The sequence below is a fragment of the Symphalangus syndactylus genome, chromosome 13 (assembly GCF_028878055.3).
Source record: "Symphalangus syndactylus isolate Jambi chromosome 13, NHGRI_mSymSyn1-v2.1_pri, whole genome shotgun sequence".
In the NCBI taxonomy this organism is placed as follows: Eukaryota; Metazoa; Chordata; class Mammalia; order Primates; family Hylobatidae; genus Symphalangus; species Symphalangus syndactylus.
The window spans coordinates 31,930,044-31,954,308 of record NC_072435.2 but is presented as its reverse complement, the minus strand read 5'-3'; the positions used below and the strand labels follow the sequence as shown (position 1 = coordinate 31,954,308).

The 24,265-nt window shown below is 55.7% G+C and overlaps 2 protein-coding genes and 1 long non-coding RNA gene across 19 annotated transcripts in view; 2 read left to right on the top strand and 1 right to left on the bottom strand.

The window, feature by feature from the left end:
* RANBP3 (RAN binding protein 3) overlaps positions 1-21,651 on the top strand; it is a 62,735-nt gene extending 41,084 nt beyond the window's left edge. For 10 of the 15 annotated variants that reach the window (XM_055238259.2, XM_063615841.1, XM_055238256.2 and 7 more), the window contains 12 exons: positions 3,888-3,953; positions 4,827-4,919; positions 5,834-5,961; positions 9,777-9,896; positions 12,039-12,142; positions 12,872-12,950; positions 13,861-13,963; positions 14,483-14,592; positions 16,477-16,597; positions 19,152-19,294; positions 19,810-19,996; positions 20,137-21,651. In XM_055238259.2, coding sequence (XP_055094234.1) covers positions 3,888-3,953; positions 4,827-4,919; positions 5,834-5,961; positions 9,777-9,896; positions 12,039-12,142; positions 12,872-12,950; positions 13,861-13,963; positions 14,483-14,592; positions 16,477-16,597; positions 19,152-19,294; positions 19,810-19,996; positions 20,137-20,180 — 1,298 coding nt within the window. In that variant the 3' untranslated portion in view covers positions 20,181-21,651. The remainder of the gene's footprint in view (positions 1-3,887; positions 3,954-4,826; positions 4,920-5,833; positions 5,962-9,776; positions 9,897-12,038; positions 12,143-12,871; positions 12,951-13,860; positions 13,964-14,482; positions 14,593-16,476; positions 16,598-19,151; positions 19,295-19,809; positions 19,997-20,136) is intronic. The other 5 variants (XM_055238260.2, XM_063615842.1, XM_055238258.2 and 2 more) reach the window with 1 other exon arrangement.
* Positions 5,970-8,435, top strand: LOC134732280 (uncharacterized). The gene is made up of 2 exons (XR_010115272.1): positions 5,970-8,162; positions 8,292-8,435. It is a non-coding gene; the product is annotated as an uncharacterized lncRNA (long non-coding RNA).
* A 264-nt stretch (positions 21,652-21,915) lies between the features above and the next one.
* CAPS (calcyphosine) lies at positions 21,916-24,043 on the bottom strand. Of its 3 annotated transcripts, none has more exons than XM_055238276.2 (5): positions 23,490-24,043; positions 23,308-23,412; positions 23,057-23,234; positions 22,652-22,858; positions 21,916-22,572 (listed from the first exon to the last, which is right to left on the bottom strand). In XM_055238276.2, exons 1-5 carry the CDS (start codon positions 23,822-23,824, stop codon positions 22,471-22,473), a joined length of 927 nt encoding a protein of 308 aa, XP_055094251.2. In that variant the 5' UTR covers positions 23,825-24,043; the 3' UTR covers positions 21,916-22,470. The 3 variants fall into 3 exon arrangements, with proteins under 3 accessions (XP_055094251.2, XP_055094252.2, XP_063472010.1); XM_055238277.2 differs by having other exon boundaries at positions 22,733-22,858; positions 23,490-24,037; XM_063615940.1 differs by having other exon boundaries at positions 22,337-22,572; positions 22,652-22,843; positions 23,490-23,745.
* Between the last annotated feature and the right edge of the window lie 222 nt (positions 24,044-24,265).

The window sequence follows — 24,265 nt, the reverse complement described above, 5'->3', positions numbered from 1 at the left end:
AACGGGTCTTCAGGCTTCCCTTGACTTTCATGACCTCGAGGATTACAGGTCAGCTGTTGGGTAGAAGTGTCTCGGTTGGGGCCTGTCCAGTATGTCCTGGTGGTGAGACCCAGGTGTGGCATCTTGGATGAGAACGTCACAGAAGCCATGCACAGTACTCACTTGTCCCCTTACCAGCACGGGGTAGCTGTGCTCCTCGATCAGGGTGCTGTCTGCCAGGTTTCGCCACAGTAAAGCTACTTTCCCCTTTGTGCTGGATGGTTTCTGAGAGACACTTTAGACTCTGGGACTGTGTGTACCTCGTCACACTCCTGCCCTCCAGTGCTCGCACCTAGTGATGTTTTTGGAGTGATGTTTCTCGCTGACGACTGCCCCGTGGGATTCTCTTCCCTTTTGAGACAGAGTCTTGCTCTGTTGCCCAGGCTGGAGTGCAGTGGCACAATCTCAGCTCACTGCACCCTCTGCCTCCTGAGTTCAAGAGATTCTCAAGCCTCAGCCTCTCAAGTAGCTGGGATTACAGGCACGCACCACCCGTGGGATTCTCTGAGCACCATCCCTGCCGCGTTGATTAGTGGTGTTCACTGGAAGGAGGAGCTTGCCCTTCTCCCCACATGCTTGTTCCTTGATTGATTGTGTCAACATGGACAGGTGAGCTTCTGTTGGCATCAGTGGGTGACCATCTGTGGTTACTGGTTTTTATTTAATGTTTAGGTTGTCCCAGATTCGGCCAGTGAAAGCCCTGTCAGGCAGGTCCCCATTGTTCATTTGAGCACTTCCCTTACTTTGTCACAACAAGAGCCTCCTGGCTCAGCTTGTTTTCTCATCCCAGCCCTGGAATCTGCATTTCTCAGAGGCACGCTGGTTCTTCAGGGAACATGGTCTTTAGAAACCAAGGTCTGAAATCACTCCGTGCGGTACTGCGATCTCACTGCCTCAGGTGTAGCCCTGCTCCCGGCCCTCCGCAGACAGAGCTGGGGACACACACATCTTTGTCCACATGATGTCTTACTCTCTGCCTGCCTGCCTGCATGTGGAGATGACGCCAGGGGCATGTGGGTGCCTCCCTTGGTATATTCCGCCCCTCTTCTGGCACTAAGAAACCGGCGCCCTCTGTCCTCTGTGCATCAGGCATCACTCCCTGCCCACCGCATGGCTGAGCCTCCTCCCCACCCTGCACCAGCGCCGTCCACACACAGACCCCAGCTCCAGCCAGGCTGCCTTCTCAGCATCTGATGCACACAGTCTCATTCCCATCCCTTCCCTGGTTAAATCGGGGCTCCCTGGGCGACAAGCATGGCTTCCCACAGACATCACTTGGGGCTCTCTGAGGCAGGCGAAAAGCACCCTCAGACAGGGAGCCTGCCGGCTTCCCAGGAGGGCAAAGGCTGCCAGCGGGAGGGGTCCTCTTCCTCTCTGGAGTGATGCACGTCCCTCAGAGACTGGTGCAGCATCCTCTACAGGCCCACACCCCTTGGGTATGTGGCGGGCATCGGGCTCTGGCCATGATTCAGCAGCTTGTATTGCGACCTGTGTTGCAGAAGAAAGTTTCTGGAAGGAATGAGAAGAAACCACCCTTGTTTTCATGGAGCAGGGCCTGTGACAGGGACCTCCAGAGTTTGGCTGCCCCTGGAGCGCACCTTGTCTGTCTGCAGCTCTGGAGAGGGCCATGCTCTGGGCCTAGCACTAGTGGCAGGTTGGTGGCAGAAATTATCCAAGTCTCCCACTTCCTCCTGGCAGCTTGGGCCAGCCCCCAGGCTCCTCTCAGCGTTAGTGCCAGCTCTGCATGGAGCAGTGTGGAAGGGCAGTAGTCTGTGGCCAAAACATCAGCGTGGAGAGCCGGCTTGAAGAGCCTGCTAAAAACTGTCTAAATGGTGAATTTGACCTTTTAAAAACGTATCTAAATTGCCAGTCTTCTCCTGCATAGCTCCGTGCTTTGGAAATGTAATTGAGTGTTTCCTTCGGAAAAGGAACATCTGGCGGTTCACCCCGGTATCCTGCAGGATCTGGCTCTCCTGAGTTTGTTTTTTATGACCAGTCTGTTACGGGAGAGGCACCAGCTCTGCTAACACAGGCTGCCAGAAGCCCCTGGGGCTCGACTGCCTCATACAACTATTATAGTAAGAAGGGTTGCTGCAATCCTCTTGCTGCCCAGGCACAGCGGCGCCTCCGGGACACAGCGGGAGAGAGGTCTTCCTTGGCCTGCTGAATCTTGATTTGATTTTGAGTCTGAAAATTTGGGCTGACAAGGTGTTTTGGGTTTTGTCGTCATCGTTTTAGTGTACAATTGAGTGGTTTTAGTACATCCACAGAGTTGTGCGAGCATCACGTGATTAATTTTAGAACATTTCCATCATCCCAAAAAGAAACCTCATCCCCGTTAATCACAGCCTGCCCCCAACTTGAGCCCTGGTAACCGCTCAGCTCCTTTCTGCTTAGTCTGGCATTTCACAGAAATGCAATCAGACAGCATGTGGGGGTGTCTTTCTATTGATTTACACCTTTAATTTCTTCCAACAATGTTTTTGTTTTGTTTGAGACAAGGTCTCACTCTGTCACCCAGGCTGGAGTGCAGTGGTACGGTCGTAACTCACTGTAACCTCAAGCTCCCAGGCTCAAGTGATCTTCCCACCTCTGCCTCCTGAGTAGCTGGGACTACAGGCATGTACCACCATGCCTGGCTAAGTTTTTAATTTTTTGTAGAGTTAGGGTCTTGCAGTGTTGCCCAGGCTGATCTCAAACTCTTGGGCTTATGCAGTCCTCCTGCCTCAGCCTCCCAAAGCACTGGGATTACAGGCATGAGCAACTGTACCCGGCCCTAACATTGTTTTATAGTTTTATCTTGTGAAATGTATTCCCAAGTATTTTATTCCTTTTGGTTTTATTGTAAATGGAATTATTTTCTCAATTTTGCTTTTGGGTCATTCACTGCTGGTGTTAGAAACTCAATTGATTTTTGTATATTGATCTTGTGTCCTGTAGCTTGACAAGGGGGTAAAGCTTAGCACAAATGCAGGGCCACCTCCAGGAGCCATAATGCCACAGTCTCTGTGCCTTGCCCAGGAACAGGCTTGCCTGCCTGAGTCACAGGCCTTTTATGACAATCCTTCCCGTTGTGGATCAGACTAGACCACCATCCCCACTCCCTGTATGGGCACAGTTTCCAAGACACACAGATGAAGGGGTCCATGTGGACAGGTGGCTGGGCGAGGCTGGGCTCTCGAGCCATCCCAGGAGCTCCTGGGCATTCACCTTTCCCTCTAATTTTGTGAATTTGTCAGCCCAGACTCCAGCCTAGGGGGAGCTGGCCTCCTCCACGGCAGCCAGAAGTGCCCCCTCACTGAGACAGGAAGCTCTGCAGGCACATCTAGAAAGGGGAGGCAGGCTCACTGTCTGCCACCTTTGACCTTTTCATCACAAAAACCTGTCTCACTTCCCAGACATCTGTAGTGGTGCCAAGGTTCTTCCTGGCCACAGACGCATCCTCTGACAGACAAGCCTTCTAGGAAAGGGAAGTGGGGCCTGGGCGCCTGTGTTCCGTGGCTCCCTGACATTCTCCAGAGCCAGGTACAGGGCCGCTGAGCAGCTCAGCTCCTAAGCCTGCAGCAGGTCATAGGCAGCTGGGAGGGCGGCTGATGCCCCACCTGCCCCCATGGTCAGCAGCTGGCCCAAGGGCCATTGTTCCTCCTGTCCTTGCCTCTCCCCTCCTCCAGGCGCCTTCCAGGCCTGCTGATTGCACGAGACTTCTGTTGTAATTTGGAAATGTTCTCCCTGGTTCTCCAGGCCCGAAGTCACTGAGGCCAAGACCACGGTCCTCTCCTGCCCTTGCCCCCCAGGCCCAGCCCCCGCCCAGGCAGGCCTGCTGTTGATATTTTGTGTTGTGCTTTTAGAGGAAAGGAGCAGTGGCTTCCGGTTGAAGCCACCAACGCTGATCCACGGCCAAGCCCCCAGTGCAGGTAGGTCGTCTACCTCCCTGGGGCGGGGGGTGGCTTCCTGACGTTTTTCAGACCTCTGCTCAGCCACACCAGGACACTGCGGGCTCATCCTGCTTTCTAGAAAGATCACTTGTAACCTGACCCACGAGCCCTGGAAAGCTCCTTTAAAGAGAGGCTGTCTGAGCTGGGAGGTTGGGACCCCTGACTGTGAGCCTCGTGTGTTCAGAAAAGTGGGCGGTGGTGGCACGGGAGCAGGCTAGGCGGGGTGCATTGGGCGGGCTCCATGCCCAGCAGTAGCCCACTTGGTTCAGCCTGTCTGTCCTTCATGTTCTGGCCCCCACATACCACAGTGTTCACCCCAGTTAGCAGGGTGGCTGCATTCCAGCGGCGTGCTGCTAGTGAGCCGGCTGCTGTTGAGGCTGCCAGGGATGCTGCACAGGGCAGGGCACATGCAAGGGTCCTTGCCCCATCTGCCTTTGGCAGAGGGACTTCCTCAGCATGGCCGTTTTGAAAAACAGGTGCAAAATGTGCCTGTATGTGACCCCACACCGAGTCCTGAGCCTCCGGGTAGCTGCCTGTGAATTCACTGCTCTCCCGTCACAGTCTCCACTTGACTGTTGAGTCTTTCGACACCCGGTCACGTTACTGTGCTAACTGGATTAATTCACAGACATCGGTTACTGGGAATTTCACTTAATCACATATAAAAATAACAATAGCCAGATCTGCCTGTCCAGTTGTTAAAAAAAAAAGACCTCAAGTTTTTAAAAAAGTGCTTCCCTGCAAAGTCTAGCCTGCAAGGGGCATGAAATGGGTTGCCAGGGGTCAGTCTCTGAAGCACCTGGGGGCAGGCAGTGGTCCGTGGGCACTGGGAAGGCCACCTTCTGTTCCTAGGTCTGCCAAGCCAGAAGCCCAAGGAGCAGCAGCGGAGCGTGCTTCGCCCGGCAGTGTTACAAGCTCCGCAGCCAAAGGCGCTGTCCCAGACCGGTAAGAAATGGCAGCCCTGGCGCCCAGGCCCAGACGGCAGGGTAGAGTGTTCCTGAAGTCGCACCCGGGACAGCAGTGTTGCGACAGAGGTGACTGCTGAATGCACCAGAAATACAGACAGATCAGGGAAGATGATCCTTTAAATCACCCCCCAGCCGTCTGCAGCCCCAAGCCTCCCGAGCCCTGGCAACGGAGGAGTGAGAGGCGGTTCCACAGCTTCCTCACAGCCCTCGGCCGAGTGTGACTGTGTGGGTGAAACCTGCTTTGTTCATTCACTGTCTTCATAAAAGCAGGCCGGCTCCTGGGAATGAGATTTATCCCTGTGTGTTTGCAGATAGAATTTCAGCCTCAGTTTTCACAGGTTATCTTTAAAAAGTTGAAAGGTCATTTTATTTATTTATTTATTTATTTTAGAGATAGGGTCTTGCTCTGTCACCCAGACTGGAGTGCATTGGTGCAATCATAGCTCACTGCAGCCTCGAAGTCCTGGGCTCAAGCGATCCTCCCACCTCAGCCTCCCAAGTAGCTGGGACCACAAGTGTGCACCACCACACCCAGCTAATTTGTTTTATCTTATTTTAGAAACGGGGACTTGCTCTGTTGCCCAGGCTGGTCTCAAACTCCTGGCCCCAAGCAATCTTCCTGCTTCAGCCTCCCAAAGCACTGGGACCACAGGCATGAGCCACAGTGCCTGGCAGGTTTCTCTTTTTTGTTTGTTTCTCTTGTTTTTTTTTAATCCAAGAATTTTGGCTCTTTGTAGAGATACCAGGTCCTTCCTTAAAAAGGAGACGTGGTGTGGGGCTTTACCGTGGGTGGGGCCCTAGACTAGACATGGCCCAGCCCCTCAGCTACGCGAGTGGGGGTGGGAGGGCCACCAAGCACCTGTGATTCCCCACTCTCCTTCCCTCCCACAGTCCCCAGCAGCGGCACCAACGGGGTCAGCCTCCCAGCAGACTGCACGGGGGCAGTGCCAGCAGCATGCCCCGACACTGCTGCACGGAGAAGTCCTTCCGAAGCTGCTGATGAGGTGTGTGCACTTGAGGTCAGTGGGTCCTGGGGCAGGGAAGCGCTGTGTGCTGGGCCCCTTGGGAGCGGGAGGGCAGCCTTCCCAGCACGCGGTGGAGTCCACGCGCTGTCACCTGTTCCAAGCAGTTTCCATGTGGGCCTACTGTCAGGCTCTCTGGATTTGCTCAGTAGGCTCTGAATAACAGTACCTGACAAACCAGATCTAGATTCCCAAGGGTGGTCTTGCTGGTCAGGCAGAAGAAGAGTGTCTCCCAAGCAATCTCTACCGGAAGGGCCTGTTGCCCAAAGTTCTGCCGGAAGGGCCTGTTACCCAAGGCTGACCGCCATGTGTCTCAAGGGAGTGATCCTTGAGGGAGGACCTGAACCACTGCACTCTGGGGAGTCACTAGGGCCCGAGGAACGGCTGTCACTGATGGGTGTCTTGCAATGTTTAACATGAGGAATGTCTCCCCTCTCTGTGTCCACACCCAAACCACCCCTCAGAGACTCCTATCTGTGTGGTTCCAGTTGAAAATTTTTCCTTGGGAGTCATCTCAGAAATAGTTTGTTTAGGCCGGACACAGTAGCTCACACCTGCAATCTCAGCACTTCGGGAGGCCGAGGCAGGTGGATTGCTTGAGGCCAGGAGTTCAAAACCACCCTGGGCAACATAGCAAGACTCTGTCTGTACAAAAAATACACAGATTAGCCAGGCATGGTAGCATGTACCTGTAGTCCCAGCTACTCAGGATGCTGAGGCTGGAGGATTGCTTGAGCCCGGGTAGGGGAGGCTGCTGTGAGCCGAGGTCGCACCACTGCATTCCAGCCTGGGCGACAGAGCCAGACCCTGCCTTAAAAAAAAAAAAGAAAGAAATAGTTCCATTTAAGCGGGGGTGTGGATCGGATTATATGGGCCAAAAGCTTTGTGTTTCACAGCCACTGTGAAATAAGGGACGTTGATGAAGAGCCTCCTTTGAAGTTGGCAGAGATGGGTTTGAAGTCAGAGTTGGGGTAACACCATGTGGTATCTTCCGTGTAAAAGCCAGATTGGATCTTTGTGTTTATTTTCCACTCTGTGTCCATGGCCTGCAGTTTTATACCCCCCATCCCCAGTAGATGTTCTGGCTCAAAGGGTGAAAATGGCTGTCCACATCCCCACGCCCTTTTTCAAACGAGTTTGCTGAATTGTTAATAGGGATCATTTCCACTGCATACTGCGGCTTGGAAGCTTTGACTGTTGAGGTCTCCTGAGCAAATCAGGTGTACAGTTCTGAGTTGGAGAAGGACTTAGAAGTGACCCAGTCCATCCCGCCATCTCCCAGTGTCTCTAATTGTCCCCGATGGTGAGCACACAGGCTGACCTGGCGGCACCCGCTACTGAGAGCTTGTTCCTCACTGGAGAGGCCTTTGCTCTGTCCCATCCCAGGGGACGAAGTCCGTCTTCCTGCCGATTCCAGCCCCTTCTCAGCAGTGCACACAGCTTGTTCCCAAATCGTTGAGCTCAGAAGTTGTGATGTACTATCTTCCCTTCAGCAAGCTGGGCAGCTGCAGTAGCTAAAGTTGATCCTTGGACCCCATGGTCTGCTGGCTGCCATTCCCAGCTCCTGCGTCTGGTTCCAAAGCCACTGCTCCATGTGGGTCTGGGGTGGAGCCACGCGGCCACACCCACACTGCCCTCTGACCACACCCAGTACTGTTGAGATTCACCAGGCTCGCCATGTGTATTCTTCTCTGGCCCTGCAGCAGGAGCCCGAGCTTTTCCAAGCCGCCCACGAACATGGCACACAGTGCTCATCGGGAACGTGAGCTATGAGGCATCTCCTCTAAGGAGGGCTTAGATGTTGGGGGCGACCCATGGGGGAACTCCTGGTACCGTCTTTGGGAAAGTGGGGAAGAGGCTTCCCCTCGTGCCCCACACACATACACAGTCTCAGACTGGTTACAGGCCTCGGGATTTGTTTATCAGTTTAAGCCAATCCTCTAAGCAGACCCTGCCAGGTCACAGACATACCCTGTGGTCAGAAACATTTTGCTGTTTGCCTGCCCCATCTCAGGTGACTCTGTGGGCTCTGCCCACCCGGGATTAGCACCAGTCGGTGTGAGCAGGGGGCACACAGCGCACAAAGCCAAGAGCCAGGGAGTGTTTCTGCCGGAAGTGCATCCCCCACAGTCTGCAGGCAGCCCCAGTGGGGCTGGGGATTAACCCATCCTCTGAGGACTTCCAGGTCGCCAAACACGGTGTGTGTTTAATTTTAAAAAGCCACGTTCACTCTTGCACAGGCACAAGGATGCAGCGTGAAGTCAGCAATAGTAGAATTTCTAGGGAGCACAGTAGAGAAACGTTTAAACTCTTCACTTTCTTCACAGTTGGACCAGAAAGTGCCCTCAGCGCTGTGATCCGCTGATTCTGGGCCTGGCATTGTAACTCCAGGCTTCCCTGCCCGCTGGACACGCTGAGCCAGTCAGAAGCTGCCTGCAGCCTTTCTCACCTCCGAGTTCACGGTTGTCAGGTCCCTTCACGACATCTCCCAGGAAAACGCTCCCTGCCTCACGTTCATGTCCACTGTACACATCGCCAGAGACTCCAAAGATCTGCCAAAAGCCTTTTAAAATTTCTTTTCAAATTCTACAACACCTGGCCGGGCGCAGTGGCTCACGCTTGTAATCCCAGCACTTTGGGAGGCCAAGGCGGGCGGATCACGAGGTCAGGATATCGAGACCACGGTGAAACCCCGTCTCTTCTAAAAATACAAAAAATTAGCCGGGCGTGGTGGCGGGCGCCTGTAGTCCCAGCTACTCGGAGAGGCTGAGGCAAGAGAATGGCGTGAACCCGGGAGGCGGAGCTTGCAGTTAGCCGAGATTGCGCCACTGCACTCCAGCCTGGGCCACAGAGCGAGACTCCGTCTCAAAAAAAAAAAAAAAAAAAAAATTCTACAACACCTTTTTTATCATGTGGTATAAGAAAGACATATACAAATTACTAGCAACTCCATATTCCATTATCTCAAGATAAATGCATTTGGTCTTAGGATATTTAGTTACAAAAGTCATGCCTACATGTTGAAAATGTTTACACAAAATGGAAATCCTAGAAAGTAACAAGCGGGAGCCACCCTCCAGCTAAGAGGTTCCCGGGTAACCTCTGTCGGTAGTTTGAATTCTCTCTCCTGGCTTATTTTCCTGGGCACGACTCAACACACAGACACACACACACACACACACACACATACACGGGACTGGGTTGGCTTTAACAGAAATGGAATCGCACTTCCGTGTCACACACACACACACACACACACATACACGGGACTGGGTTGGCTTTAACAGAAATGGAATCGCACTTCCGTGTCCCACAAGCTGCTCTCTTCTCTGATCCGTGTACTGTAGGCATGTCAGAGGCCTACCTCCCTCTCAGTGGTAACAGCTGTGCTGCACTTTTTTTTCCCCATATTTTCTATCGTAAATTATTTCGTTCCTTGGCTAATGATGAGCATCCATTATGCTAATGATGAGCATCCATTATGCTAATGATGCTAATGATAAGCATCCAGAGGACATTTCCTGTCCTCTGCCAGCACTAAGGCTTCTGCAGGGCACAGGTGTTTCTTTTTTGTTGTTTGGAGACAGGTTCTTGCTCTGTCACCCAGGCTGGAGTGCAGTTGTGTGATCTCAGCTCACCACAACTCCCAGGCTCAAGCAGTCCTCCTGTCTCAGCCTTCCGAGTAGCTGGGACTGCAGGCACGTGCAGAGGAGATTGTGGAGTACATGATCTGGTGCGGGATTGCTGGGCATCTGTCTGCGCCAAGTGTGTCACTGGTTTTGATTACTCTGTTTTGTTTTGGTTTTTGATAGGAGAAAGAGCCCCAGAAAAATGAGTCGAGCAACGCCTCTGAAGAGGAGGCCTGTGAGAAAAAAGATGTCACCGCACAGCAAGCCTTTGTGTTTGGGCAGAACTTGAGGGACAGAGTGAAGGTATGTGAGCTGCTGAACCAGCACATTGACTTTTTATGCCTTCCCCAGGTTCAATAGCAGGCAAGTCGGTAGATTTTCCTTTTAACAGGAGAGGGGAGCGTGGGACAAAGAAGGTATTAGCGAGGCAGCCCCATGGCTCATGGCACCGTCCGCTGCTGGTGTGCGTGTGCTGGTCCCTGGCACTTCCCCACCAGCGGCCCAGGCTTCGGAGGCCTCACCTGCAGTGACTTCTCAAGTCAAGGTCCCTGGTACTCATGGTAGCAGGGGACAGGGAAGGTGACTGAACCTGAGGCCTCAGGCTTTCGTAGCAGAGAAGAAAGACAGCATAGTCCAGTGTTCTCAGCTCTGCCCAGAGGTTTTTGTTCCCGTATTTCAGAGTTTCTCTGTTTCAGCACTAGCAGCATTACGGCTGGACCATTCTTAGTTTCTGAGGAGTCGCCCTGGGCACTGCAGGGTGCTGAGCAGCATCACTGGCCTCCACCCACCCAATGCTGCTGACATCTGACAACCGCAAATGTCCCCAGACGTGGCCAGTATTCCCAGTGGAGTAGAATCACCGCCATTAAGAACTGTCACCTTATTTTTTTTTAAGTGGGGCAGGGTGGGGTGACAACACTGTCTTCTCTCCTGAAAGGGAGCAAAGCGTCTGCCACCTCGTGGCTGCCCTCCAGGCATGTGGTCCTAGTTTGGAGATTGTGGGGTGGGGAAGGGCTGGCAGTGGTTGGAAACGGTGGCCCTGGACCATGCACTGGGACAATAGGAAGACCAGGTGCAGCTCCACTGACAAGAAGCTTCTTTCAAAGCCCGAGAGGCGGTATTGGTGGCTGTGTCTAGAGACATTCGTGGTTGTCACAACTGGGAGGTACTTCTGGAGGCCAGGGATGCCACTCCACCCCTTGCAGTGCTCAGGATAGCCACACCACAGGGAATGTTCTGGGCCCAGTGTCAACATGGGGAGGGCCCAGAAATAAACAAAAACCTCTCTAGCATGCAGAAAGCACCAGCTTGTGTTTTCCGCTTTCCTTTCTGTTACCGTCTAAGAGAAGCCCAAGTCGAGAAGCGTGGAAAGTTGATGTTGCTGTCACCATGGCTTTAGGCAAAATAATGAGTCCCTCAGGGGCTGCTCCCTCCAAGGAGGAAGGGAGGGCAAGAGGTGAGGAAGGGCTTGGCCTGTGGAGTTCAGGCCCTATGGAATCTCTGCCTTGAGTCTGGGGAGACAGCTGCTTTGAATTTGGTGGGGTCGGCTTCTTGCAGAAGTCAGAGGCTTACGTGCACTTCGCAGTCTCAGTCAAATCCTAGCCTCTCCTTCCAGGGCAAACGTGAGCCATGGATTCTTTTTTTTCCTTTGGACACGAAGTCTTGCTGTGTCACCCAGGCTGGAGTGCAATGGCATGATCTCTGCTCACTGCAACCTCCACCTTGTGCGTTCAGGCGATTCCCCTGCCTCAGCCTCCCAAATATCTGGGATTACAGGCGCCCACTGCCACATCCAGCTAATTTTTTGTATTTTTAGTAGAGGTGGGGTTTCTCCATGTTGGCCATGCTGGTCTCGAATTCCTGACCTCAAGTAATTCCCCGCCGCCTCAGCCTCCCAAAGTGCCGGTATTACAGGCATGAGCCACTGCGCCCAGCCAGAGCCATGGTTTCTTAACCCTCTGAGCCTCTGCTTCCTTGTTGGTCAAACAGGGTTCCTAACATCCCCCTCCCAGGCCTAGTGAGGATTAAAGCAGATCGTGCATTTGACAGACTCAGCATAGCAGCTGGTAGGAAAGAGGCCCTCAAGAAATGCTGCTTCCATCATGTTCATAGTAAACCCCCCAAAACACCAGCTTTGTAACGTTGTGTTCTTGGTATGAAGCGTTGACCGAGAGGCCAGCTTAGGCATGGTTTTATAACAAGGTGGAAAAGGCTCCTTGAAGCTTCATGAGCTCTCTTTCCATCTTAACTGTTAAAGGAAAAGGTGGTGGAGTTGATTATAGCCCTGCCCCCCAGCGCATGCACGCGCACACACACAGGGGGGTACAGGAGAGGGTTCATGGCTCTGAGCAGCTCCATGCAGCTCAGGGGGTCTGCAGACACTGAGCTGTGGAACTCCAGGCACCACCCCACCCCCGATTACTGAGCACTCTGTCTCATTCCCAGCTGATCGATGAGAGCGTGGACGAAGCCGACATGGAGAATGCCGGACACCCCAGCGCAGACACGCCAACTGCAACGAACTATTTCCTCCAGTATATCAGTTCCAGGTGTGTGTCTCGGTCCCAGCGGCCAGCCCAGCATGGCAATGCAGGTGGCTGTGAGGGCTTCTGCCACAGAGGGGTCTGTGGTCCCCATGCCTGACTCAGGCCCAGAATCCAGGTTGCTCTCGGGCCCCTCTCTCTCATTCCCCACTCTGGGCACAACCTTGGGTGGGCCAGGGTGGTGGGCCTTGTCCTGGGATTCACTGGACGCCTGAGACAGGACCAGAGTTCTCTGCGGTTGTCCAGGGGCCCATGGAGGCTACAGCCCAGCCCTTGGAGTGTGCCCTCTGTCTTGTGGACCTCATGCCCAGAGCAGAACAGAGCAGGCCAGAGGCGACTTAGGCACCCCCTTATCCTGGGTTTGGGCACCTGGGGCAAAGACCTTATCATGCCCTTGATTGACATGGCTGGGGGTGATGCTACCCACGGCCCAGCTGCCCCTCCAGGTGTCTCAGAAGAAAGCATGTCCCGCCTGGGAGATGGGCAGGTAGAGCAGGTGGAAGGTGGCTTCCCTCATGCTGTGGGGCCCCTCCATCAGGGCGAGCTAAGGGTTGATGTTTCCAATGGCACAGGGAGGTGTGTGGCTTCCTGCCTCTGACACGCCACCCCGTGCACGGTGGGGAAGGCCCCTCCACTGTGCCCTCTGCGCCAGTGTCTCCTCCACGGGTGCCCACACATTTGCCTGGCCACGTTCCCACGTGACACCCCCACACTCACTGCACGTCTTCTCTTCAGTTTAGAGAACTCAACCAATAGTGCTGACTCCTCCAGCAACAAATTTGTATTTGGCCAGAACATGAGCGAGCGAGTTTTGGTGAGTGGCTGTGTTGGGAATGTTCTTAGGGACCAGAGGCTCTCGGCGCCAGCCGCAGGTCAAGGGGACGTGGAGAGCGGGGCTGCTGCGTCATCCTGTGTGAGATGGGGATGCCTTCAGTAGCAAGTGAGAGAGGGAAGACCTTGCTCAGACTCAGCGTGAAAACTGGCCAGGGCCACTGGCTGCCTAGGAACTGGCATTCGCTTTTCCCAGCTCCTCTGTGCTGACCAGGGCCAACTTCATCCCAAGATGGGCTTCCCTGGAGCCTGCAGGGTCCTGCTGGCAGTCGGGGTCCACAGTTCCTCCCCACCAGGCCAACTGACAAAAGTCCTGTGGGACCGGGCCAGCCGTGCCGGCAGACAGGGCTGCTGGCCTCCCTGCTCCTGTGAGCATAACCGCAGCCAAGGCCTCGGGTGCATGAAAGGCCCATCTCTGTTCCCAGGAGCCCAGCCAGCCTGGGAGAGGGTTCTAGAATGGCTTTCCTACCTCTTTACACGTGTTCCTTTTTCTTCCTGATTCCACCCAGCTCCACTGCGACTGCGTGAGGGCCTGTCCTGAGCCGCCTGGTCACTCTAGCTCTGTCTCGAGTTATGCTGCATTAAGGACTCTGCAGCTTCTCTTCCTTCCAGGCCACGCTGTGCTTTTTCTGTTTCAGTGAAACCTTCAAAGTCTTGCCTCACCCAGACGGAGTGACCATTGTGGCTCGAGGGGACTGTCGGCTGGCGGCACTCACCCCGTAGTGATGCCTGAGGGACCACGTGGGGAGCTCCCAGGCAGTTCAGGGTGTCACCGGGAGCGGGCAGGAGTGCTGGGGGCAGCGTGGTGTTGGGGGCCAGGCAGAGGTGCTGAGAGCTGCTGCTGAAGGACCACACAAGTGCCCTCTTCTTTGTATGCTTTTGTGTCCCTGCAGAGCCCCCCAAAATTAAACGAGGTCAGTTCAGATGCCAACAGGGAAAATGCAGCTGCCGAGTCAGGGTCTGAGTCCTCATCCCAGGAGGCCACCCCTGAGAAAGGTATGTTAGCATCCCACCGCTGCATGGGGCTCATGGTAGGTCATCTTGGGGGATGATGAGGGGATGCTGGGTCCATTCACACCCCCAGCCGGGAGGGATAAGGGGCCCAACTCCCACAGCAGTAACGACCACATGTGAACCAGCTCCAGGGCCCTGCCTTGCAGTGAGCAGAGACGGGTTTGTGTTACAGAACTCAAGGGCCTGTGTCGCCTTGTGGCCGTGGGGAGGGTGGGGAGGCGCAGGCAGTGGGCGTGGAGGAGTCCCTCACTGTTCCCCTGTCCTCTGCTCAGCAGGAGCACGAGAGTCTGGGGCCACACTTGGCCCCCAGATGGTCTCCCTGCAGCTTCTGAGGCCACGTGCCCTGGCTGTGTCTAGGGTCCACTTGGGTTGCCGGGGCAGGCCAGCCAGGGGCAGCAGGCATCCTTGAGACCAGAACCAACCCTCTCATCTCCTGTGGGATGAGGGGAGATGGCTCTCCTCTCGCCAAATAGTCAGTCTTTTTGGCCAATAACTTTTCAGAGTCCCTGGCTGAGTCGGCAGCCGCCTACACCAAGGCAACAGCGCGGAAGTGTTTGTTGGAAAAAGTGGAAGTCATCACCGGGGAGGAGGCGGAAAGCAACGTGTTACAGGTGAGGGGCCGGCCCCTCCTTGGTGGCCCTGGGTCTTCCATGCACCTGGGGGTCCAACCGCAAGGGCTGGGCCCACATCCTCTGAGCACACAGGCCTGCCCCTGAGATGACAGAGGGGCCACTGGCCCCACACTCTGGGACTTTGTTGGTGGCGTTTGTAGAGAGAGCTTAGGCTTAGGGGCTTCTCGCGTGTCTTTGGTTTAGAGAAGGAGGATCTGTTTGAGACATTCTTTGTTTCTTTTTTTGTTGTTGTTGTTGTTTTGTTTGTTGTTGAGACAGTGTCTTACTCTGTCACCCAGGCTGGAGTACAGTGGCACAATCTCGCTCACTGCAACCTCTGCTTCCTGGGTTCAAGGGATTCTTGTGCCTCAGTCTCCTGAGTAGCTGGGATTACAGGCATGCACCACCACCCCAGGCTAATTTTGGTATTTTAGTAGAGACAGGGTTTCACCATGTTGGCCAGGCTGGTCTTGAATTCTTGACCTCATGTGATCTACCCGCCTTGGCCTCCCAAAGTGCTGGGATTACAGGCATGAGCTACCGCACCTGGCATGAGACATTTTTGGTGGTTCAGGAAATGACAAAGACTGTCATAACAAACATCTTCTCTTGTCACCCAGAGCTGGCAACTGTAATTGTTTGTCACCTGGCATCCTGTGGTGTCTTCGTAGGGAAAAAAATCAGGTGCAGCCAGAGCTTCCATCCCACTGTCCCCTGTTGGCGTCCCCCCTCCCCTCCTCCTGAGGCCACACCACCCAGGTTGGGCAGCATCCATCTGCTTCCTCTCCTGTGGCATATAAGCATGTGTCTGTGTCTGTAAATCGGGTGGCATATTGTGGGGTTCTTAAGAGCACTATTCTTTTTTCCCAGTTACCATTTTGTCATCTGTTCATGTTGAAAGAGACTTAGGGGGTATGTGGAAAGCCATGTAGGGGTGTCTGTCTCGTATTTTTCTTTGTTTATATATACAAAAATGCTGTATGGAAATATAGTACACATGCTATATAATCCATCCATTTAAAGCATACAATTCCGTGGTTTCTAGTATATTCACAGAGTCAGACAACTTTCACCACAATCTAACGTACAACATTTTTGCCCCCAAAAAGAACACTGTCCCATTCCCCCAGAAAGAGCATCGTCCGTTCGCAGTAACTCCTCCCTCCCCAGCCCCTGGCAGCCACGAATGCACTTCCTGTCTCTGTTTTTTGCCTGTCCTTGACATTTCATATAAATGGTGTCAACGCACTATATGGCCCTTCGTGTCTGGCTTCTCTCGCTGAGCCAGAGGTTCATCCATGTTGCGGCAGGGGTCGGAGCCTCATTCTTTATTAAGACCGAGTGAGATGCACTGTAGGGGTGGACCATGTGTGTCATTCCATTCCTCCTTGAGACTTGGCTACCGTGAATGATGGTGCTGTGCACATTCATGTGCGATCTGTGTGTGAACACAAACAAATGTTCCATTTCTCTTGGGTACATACCGAGGAATGGAATTGCTTGGGCGTGTGGTAATTCCTTGTTGAGCAGTTTGAGGAGCTGCCAGACTTTTCCACAGCAGTGGCACCATGCGGCCTTCCCACCGGCAGTGTGTGAGGGTTCCAGCTTCCCCACGTGGGTATAGCCATCCTAGAGTGCGCACAGAGGTTTCTCACCGTTGTTTTGCTTTTCATTTCCTTAGTGATTCTTTTAATTTCAGATACCCCTTTTACAACGTAAAGCCTGTTCTAGCTTGAGGGCAGGACAAAAAACTGACCAAGGTGGCCCCCAGGCCATCGTTGGCTGGCCCTGGCAGTCCCCACAGGCTAAAGGGCGACTCTCAGGGTGTGGCTGCAGCAGGACACCAGCTGGGGTCCCTGCTCACCGGCGGCCACTGTGTTCCAGATGCAGTGCAAGCTGTTTGTCTTTGACAAGACCTCACAGTCCTGGGTGGAGAGAGGCCGGGGGCTGCTCAGACTCAATGACATGGCGTCCACCGACGACGGCACACTACAGTCCCGACTAGGTGAGCTGCAGTGGGCGGGGGCTGTGGCCGGGTCCCCATGGGGAGGGCTGGGGACTGTGAAATTCCAAAGGGAATGAAGTCGGGGGAGATCCTGACCCTACCCTTGTGAGAGTAAAGGCACAGAGTCGGTCTCCCATGAGAGCCACTCCCCAAACCCCCTCCCTGCACACAGCCCTCAACACCACCCTCACACACTGGCTCCAGTTGTCAGCTCGTCCGTGACCCTCTTAATGTCAAAATGGACAAAAGTCTATGGAAGTTTTTAAGCTGATTTTCTGACAAAGTTGCAGGTTTATGATAGAAAGGAAAATGAAATCAAACATCAAGTCTAATCTCTTGATAAAGAGAAATTTTGGCCAGGCGCAGTGGCTCATGCCTGTAACCCCAGCACTTTGGGAGGCCGAGGTGGGCGGATCACCTGAGGTCAGGAGTTCAAGACCAGCCTGGCCAACGTGGCAAAACCCTATCTCTACTAAAAATACAAAAATTAGCCAGGCATGGTAATACATGTCTGTAATCCCAGCTACTCGGGAGGCTGAGGCAGGAGAATTGCTTGAACCTGGGAGACGGAGATTGCAGTGATCCGAGATTGAGCCACTGCACTCCAGCCTGGGCGACAGACCAAGACACCATCTCAAAAAAAATAAAATATACTGTTTTTGAAAAACTTTTATGTTAATATTCCATTGACAGTCAATGGACTTTTCCCTATTGGTGGACATTTAGCTTGGAGTACCTGCATACATACACCCACTTAAGGAAATCAGCCTGTGTGTGTGCACATTTGAAATGTGGGCGTGTCTTTTTTTTCCTTCTAGAGGTGATTTCACTCCATCACCCAGGCTGGAGTACAGTGGCATGATCGTCGCCTCAAATTCCTGGGCTCAAGTGATCCTCCCACCTGTGCGTCTGTAGTCCCACTACAGACGCACAACCACGTCTGGCTAATTTTTTTATTTTTGTCTTTATAGAGATGGCATCTCCCTGTGTTGCCCAGGCTGGTCTTGAGCTCCTGGCCTCAAACAGTCCTCCCACCTCAGCTTCCCAAAGCGCTGGAATTACAGGCGTGGGCCACTGCGCCAGGACCATCTTTTTGTTTTATCTTCCCGAATCAAAGTGTCTTCTGGCCTTTTCATAAATATGGGTTTCAGGCCCAGCAGTAACTCAAGCGGCCCCCTTGAAGGGTAGTGTTCGTGCACTTCGATCAGAAACACTGCCCTGGTCAGAACAGACAGGGGTGTCCCTGCAGGCTGGGACTGCTCTTTTGTTCCCCATGGACGTCTTTTGTTTTTGAGACGGAGTTTTGCCCTTGTTGCCCAGGCTGGAGTGCAGTGGCTTCGTTTCGGCCCACCACAACCTCCGCCTCCCAGGTTCATGCGATTCACCTGCCTCAGCCTCCTAAGCAGCTGAGATTATAGGTACCCGCCACCAAGCCTGGCTAATTTTTTTATACTTTGAGTGGAGACAGGGTTTCTCCACATTGGTCAGGCTTGTCTTGAACTCCTGACCTCAGGTGATCCGCCCACCTCGGCCTCCCAAAGTCCTTGAATTACAGGCTTGAGCCACTGTGCCTGGCCTTATGGACGTCTTCTTGTGTTTTTCCTTTTGTCTCGTGGAAATATTCAAATGTCAGTGGAAGGAGAGGGCATAGACCCCTGAGCCCCCAGGTCATCCCCTCTGCCTGGGTCATCAGCCTGTAGCCCTGTGGCAGCAGTGCCCTCCCCAGCCTCAGGGAGAGCAAAATCACCCCTGTCTTTCTCCCACTCAGCCTCTGAGGTGGGCACCTGGGCTCAGGGAGATCTGTTCGCTGGGCCAGGGCAGGGGGACAAGTTCCTGACCCTCTCCAGGCCTGCTCCAGTGGGGAGAGGAGGCCGTCAGGAAGGTAGGGGCTTGGCTGGGTCCACGGGGTGGGCCCAGGCCAGGCGCAGGGGTGTTGCATCATCTAGAGAGCCAAGGCCCTCCCATTTTCCTCCCTAATCTGCTGCCCTCAGTCCTCTCGTCCCCTCTTCATGGAAACGCTAAGCTTCAGTCCTACTCTGCCTTCTCCTAAGGAAACCAGAGGGCAGGGCTGGCCCACTCAGGGGAGGCCAGTCAGGAGGGCGTGGACTCCCACGGAGGCCAGTGTCTCACACACACAGGAAGCGCATGCACCTTGAGTGTCAGCCCCTGCCTCCCGCAGCCCATCCTGTGCTCCTCTCTAATCCCCGCTTCTCCAAGGGAACTGCCATCCTGGTGCCCACCTGTGTGAACCAAACACAACCTCCCACAAGCTGCATGTGGCCTCTGGCCACTGATCTGCAGCACCAGCCTGTGCGGCCACCTGCAGTTGTGGCCTTCAGTGGTCTAGGCTTGGGGAGGAGGAGCCCCGCCCCGGGAGCAGGTGTGCCAGGGCTGGCCTCAGGGAGAAGTCTTGCTCTGTGGGTGGGTCCTGGGAGGATCATGGGCTTTTGCGCGGTGATGTTGCTTTCCATCTGGACTGTGCTGGCTCTTGGAGCTGGCTGTTTGTGAGAGGGCCGGGGTGGGGGCCAGGGCTGAGTGGCCTTGTTGGTTGTAGTGATGCGGACCCAGGGGAGCCTGCGACTGATCCTCAACACCAAGCTGTGGGCCCAGATGCAGATCGACAAGGCCAGCGAGAAGAGCATCCGCATCACAGCCATGGACACCGAGGACCAGGGCGTGAAGGTCTTCCTGATCTCGGTGAGCCAGCCACGCGGGTGCATCTGGGACCCCTCATCCTGCCAGCCATGTGGGGGTTCCTGGGCACACAGATCAGGCAGGACGGTGGGGAGGGGTGGGGGGAGGGGCTTCATTTGCTGCCTGGGACACAAGAAGCACTATGGGACCCGCCAGTCCCAGCCTTCAGGAATAGAGATCATGGTCCTTGTCCTCTTCTCAACCCAGAGAAGCCGCTGGGGTTTGGCTGAGGGGTTGTGATGTGTTCAGGGCTAACAGCCCTGTGGGGCGGTCACCTCTGTCCTGTGTCATGGTGTCACAGTCGAGTCCACCAACCCTGACCTCTGGGATATTCCCAGCCACCTGGGAGTGGTGGCATCCTTTCAGGGAGAGGCCGGCAGGCCCAGGGCCAATGGCCTCCCCACAAGGCCTTGTGGCAATGTCACCTCTGAACCTTGGGACTTGGCACTTGTGTTCTGCAGAAGGCAGGAGAGGGTAGGACTGGGGTCTGGGGGTCTCATACCCTCCTCCCTTCCCAGGCCAGCTCCAAGGACACGGGTCAGTTGTATGCAGCCCTGCACCACCGCATCCTGGCCCTGCGCAGCCGCGTGGAGCAGGAGCAGGAGGCCAAGATGCCCCCGCCTGAGCCAGGGGCAGCCCCATCCAACGAGGAGGACGACAGCGACGATGACGACGTCCTGGCTCCTTCAGGGGCCACCGCAGCTGGTGAGTTGGGTGGTCCTTACCCTGGGGGGGATAGAAAGAGCTGCCCGCTGTCCTTGATCCAGTGCTGATCTCCCAGCGGGGGTGGCCAGACCTGGGAAGTGCGGGCTCCATCCTGACGCGGGGCTGCTGCTTCCCTGCAGGTGCTGGTGACGAAGGGGACGGGCAGACGACCGGGAGCACATAGCGGCCGGGAGCCCGGCTGCACACCAGGCTGCTGCTTTGTCCGTCTGTCCGCCCGCCCACCCGCCCCCACCCCGCCGGCAGTGTCCAGGTGCGGGACTGGGAACCACACACCCCGCTGGGCCGGCCACAGTCTGGACCCGCACATCCTGTTCAAAAGCAGACTCGGGAACTGCCTGAATGTGGTTTGGGACACGAGACCTCATCATATTGATGAGCGAAACAAACAAGAACATTTCCTCCCTCCCCTCCTTTGAATTGAAATGGCACATTAAGACTTGTCACGGCTTCTCACTGGGACTGGAGACCTCGTTCCTTCACCCCGCGTGTCGCCAGCCTCTGGGTCCAGCCAGAGCCCCTGGCTTCTCCGCCGCCCACACCCTTCCCACCCTGCTGCGGGGCCCCACCCTTGTGGGGAGCAGCCAGCCCTCTGCCCCTGCCCGGGGCTCCCCAACTACAGGCCTGGGACCCCCGCCCAGCCTGGGGGGCTGCTCGTACAAGTGTAGACACTGGGCCTATTGGACGTGCTGTTAACTACTATCTTCATTTCCCACTTCCCCTCTCTGATTGGGGGTGTATATTTTACATCTTTTTTTCTTTTTAATTTCAAAGGCTTTGTTTTGGTTTCTTAGGTTAAGATGCTCTCAAGCGTTGAGCAGGCACAGCTCTGTCGAGGTCCCTGTCCCCCACCTGTGGTTCTGGCCTCTGAGGTTGGGGGGCCACTTGTTTCCCACCCCAGGTTCCTCCAGGCCAAGTCATGGGGGTGATGAGTTGGGGCCCTGTCTGTCCTAGGCCTGGAGAGTGCCTATCTGGGAAAAGGTCACTGGACCTGGAAGGGTCCCCAGGGTCCCCTGACTCCCGTCTCCATCTGTCGCGTGGTTCACCATCATCAGGCACCAGGCACAAACTGCTTCCCGCTGTTGGCCGTCCCTTCCCCAGCTGCAGGTATCCCTGCCCCCAGGACAGTACAGGGCCAGGGGCCTCTGTGAGAGGCAGAGGGGGATCCTCACCAAGTCTTGGTGGAAGGGCCCGGGGACTGGTCCCAGAACAGGCAGTCTCAAAAGCACGCAGCACACTGGAGTGGACGCCTGTGCCCACCCGACCCTGGAGCGTGGCCAAGAGCCAGCTTGCACCACCAACCTGGGGAGGCCGAGGAGGAGGTCCCCTGGGCACAGGGCCTCTTTGGGACTTCAGAGGAAATCTCCCAGCCCCACTCTCGGAGGGTTAAGAGAAGGCCTCCTGCAGCTGTGCTGCCCACACCTCTAGGTTGCCAGAGCCCTGGCCCCCAGCCCCCAGCAAGCCTGAGCCCGGGAAGAACCAGAGGCCCTCCCGAGAGACCCAGTCACACGTCTCTGCTTTAAGCCTTAGCCAGCTAGTGACGAGTACAATGAGATAACGCCCATGTGTTTTGGAACATTTATGTAAGATTGTCATATGAAATGTATTTGGGAACTACATTAAACTTTTAACTAAAACCCTGGCCTCTGCATGCCCCAGGAGCCTCAGGAAGCCCCTGACCAGGAACGGCCTCCATCTCCCGGGTGAGGACCTCCAGCAGCCTGTGGCCTCATGCTCCCACCCAACGTGTCACCAGTGCCGGGGTCCAGCCACAGCCCTGTTCTCTCCACTACCACCCGTACTTTACCCCCAACCCCCGCTGCAAGTCCCCGCAGGTCTTCTGCCCCCGCCCAGAGCTCCCAGCCTCGGGCTGCTCACAAGAGTGTACATACTGGGCCCGCTGGACGTGTTAACTGCTAGTTTTATTCCCCATTTGCCATCTTCTGATTGGGGATTGATGTTTTACAGATATTTTTTTCAAAGGCTTTATTTTGGTTTCTGAGGTTAGGATGCCCCCTTGCCCCTCGCTCCACACCTGGGCAGGTCTAAACTTCCTTCCAGGGTGGCCTCTACACACGGCCTCCCACCCGGGGTCACCTGGCTTCCTGGAGGACCCGCAAGGGAGGGGCGGGAAGCAGCAGTCCGGGTGGGGGGATCAGGGGACCTCGGCGGGGGCATCCACAGGGGCTTCAAGGCCTCGGGTCAGCATGGCGTGGGTGGGGAGAGCGTTTCTCCCTGGGGTCCTGAGCCAGTGACTCCTGTTAGGACCTTTGTCCCACCTCCACCTGGTGGCCCAACAGGGACCTGGTCTAGCCAGTCCTGCAGCCTCCACTCCCCCACCTGCCCCTCCCTGCTGTGTGGTGTGGCTACCCAGGAGAGAAGGGGCCCAGGGAAGGGAGGTCTCTGGCGGGGGTTGGGAGTGACAGGCCAAGGCAGCAGGGCTGAGCTGGAGCTGCTCACAGCTGCCAGGCACTGGTCATCATGGCCACAAACTCCTCATCCGTGTCCATGGAGGCACTCACGCCGCTGTAGTAGTCCTGGAATTCCGCCAGTGTGACCTGGGAACAGAGGGCAGTGAGGGGGCACGGCCGAGGAACTGCCTGGGGAGGGGGCCCCCCCGCGCAGCCACCCACCTACCTGCCCATCCTTCTCAGAGGAGTCGAAGTTGTCCAGGAAGCGGCGCAGCACCTCGTCCTCGGTCCACTTCCCACTGCGCACCTTGGGGTGGGCACGGCCACTGTACACCCCGCGGAGGTCGTCCACCGTCACGACACCGTCCCCACTGCGGTCCAGCTTGGCAAATGCAGCTGCGATGACTGCCTCCCGGGCCTGAGACATGGGGGGCTGGGACAGGAGGTGGAGACTAGGGGTGGTGGGTAGCAGACCCAAACCCCCAAGATGCTGTGCAGAGCACCCGGGCTGTATGCCCCAGCAGGCACCTCTTAACAGCGGCTCTTAGGGAGGAGTCCCGTCTCCGCATCTCAGCATCCTCTGTCACCCCATGCCCAGGGCACACGCCTTGATTGTGAGATGGGGGCTCACCCGCAGCGCCCGAAGGAACTCCTCCAGATCCAGCATCCCGCTGCCGTCGCGGTCCCACTTCCTGCACACACCCTCTGCCTCCGCCTTGTCCAGCACCAGCCCGAGTTTGGCCAGACCCTGCCGGAACTCATCAGCGTCCAGGGATCTGCTCCCGTCCCAGTCTAGTTGGCGGAAAAACCTGGAGGCAGGGGACACGGTTGGAACAGTGGTCTCAGGGGCCGGGGTCAGGAAGGTGAGAGGGGACAGCTCACCTGGCCAGGCCCTGGATGCCTGAGGCCCCGCGGGACAGGCACTGTGCCCGGAGTTTCTCCATGGTGGCATCCACAGCATCCATGCTTGGTCTGGGCTCTGGGCAGCTGGAAGGGAGAGAGGTCAAGGTGGGGACTCCCACAAGCCTACCCTGTGGCCGACTGCCCCTTGTTCAGTTGCCCACCTGGCCTGCGTCTGTCCCAGAGTCCTGCCTGCGGGTCCTTGTGTTAGCTGTGTTGTGCCTGGGGAGACTGTTGCTAGTGGAATGTGCCTCTGGAGATGGGGCGGGGCCCAGCTGCATGAATGCACTATGCGGGGCAGTGGGGAGTGGGGGAGGGATGGGTGCGCCCAGCCTGACTGCTTACTCAACTGCCAGCCCCACAGGGCCTGGGACAGAGCCAGATCCCTGTGGCACTGCATCGCTTCCTGGCTCCAAGGAGGAGGGGCAGGCCACTGCCCTTGCAGGGGCTGAAATGCCCTGGATGGAGACAAGTCCGTGGCTGGGGAGGCTCGAGGCATGATTCCTGTGTGACCCTGGACATGTTCCTTTCCCTCTCTGGGCTTCACAGGGGCTTCTCAGCCCGAGCCAGGGCTCACAAAATTGCTGAGGAATCAAAGTTCAAAAGGGCCCCGGGTTCTGACCGGCCACAGCGGCTCATGCCTGAAATCCCAGCACTTTGGGAGGTCTAGGTGGGAGGATCACTTGAGCCCAGGAGTTTGGACCAGCCTGGGGAACATATAGAGAACTTGTTTCTATTGTACAGCAACAAAAATGCCCCAGGTGGGCTGGGCGCGGTGGCTCACGCCTGTAATCCCAGCACTTTGGGAGGCCAAGGTGGGCAGATCACGAGGTCAGGAGTTTGAGACCAGCCTGACCAACATGGTGAAACCCCACCTCTACTAAAAATACAAAAATTAGCCATGCATGATGGTGGGCGCCTGTAACCCCAGCTACTTAGG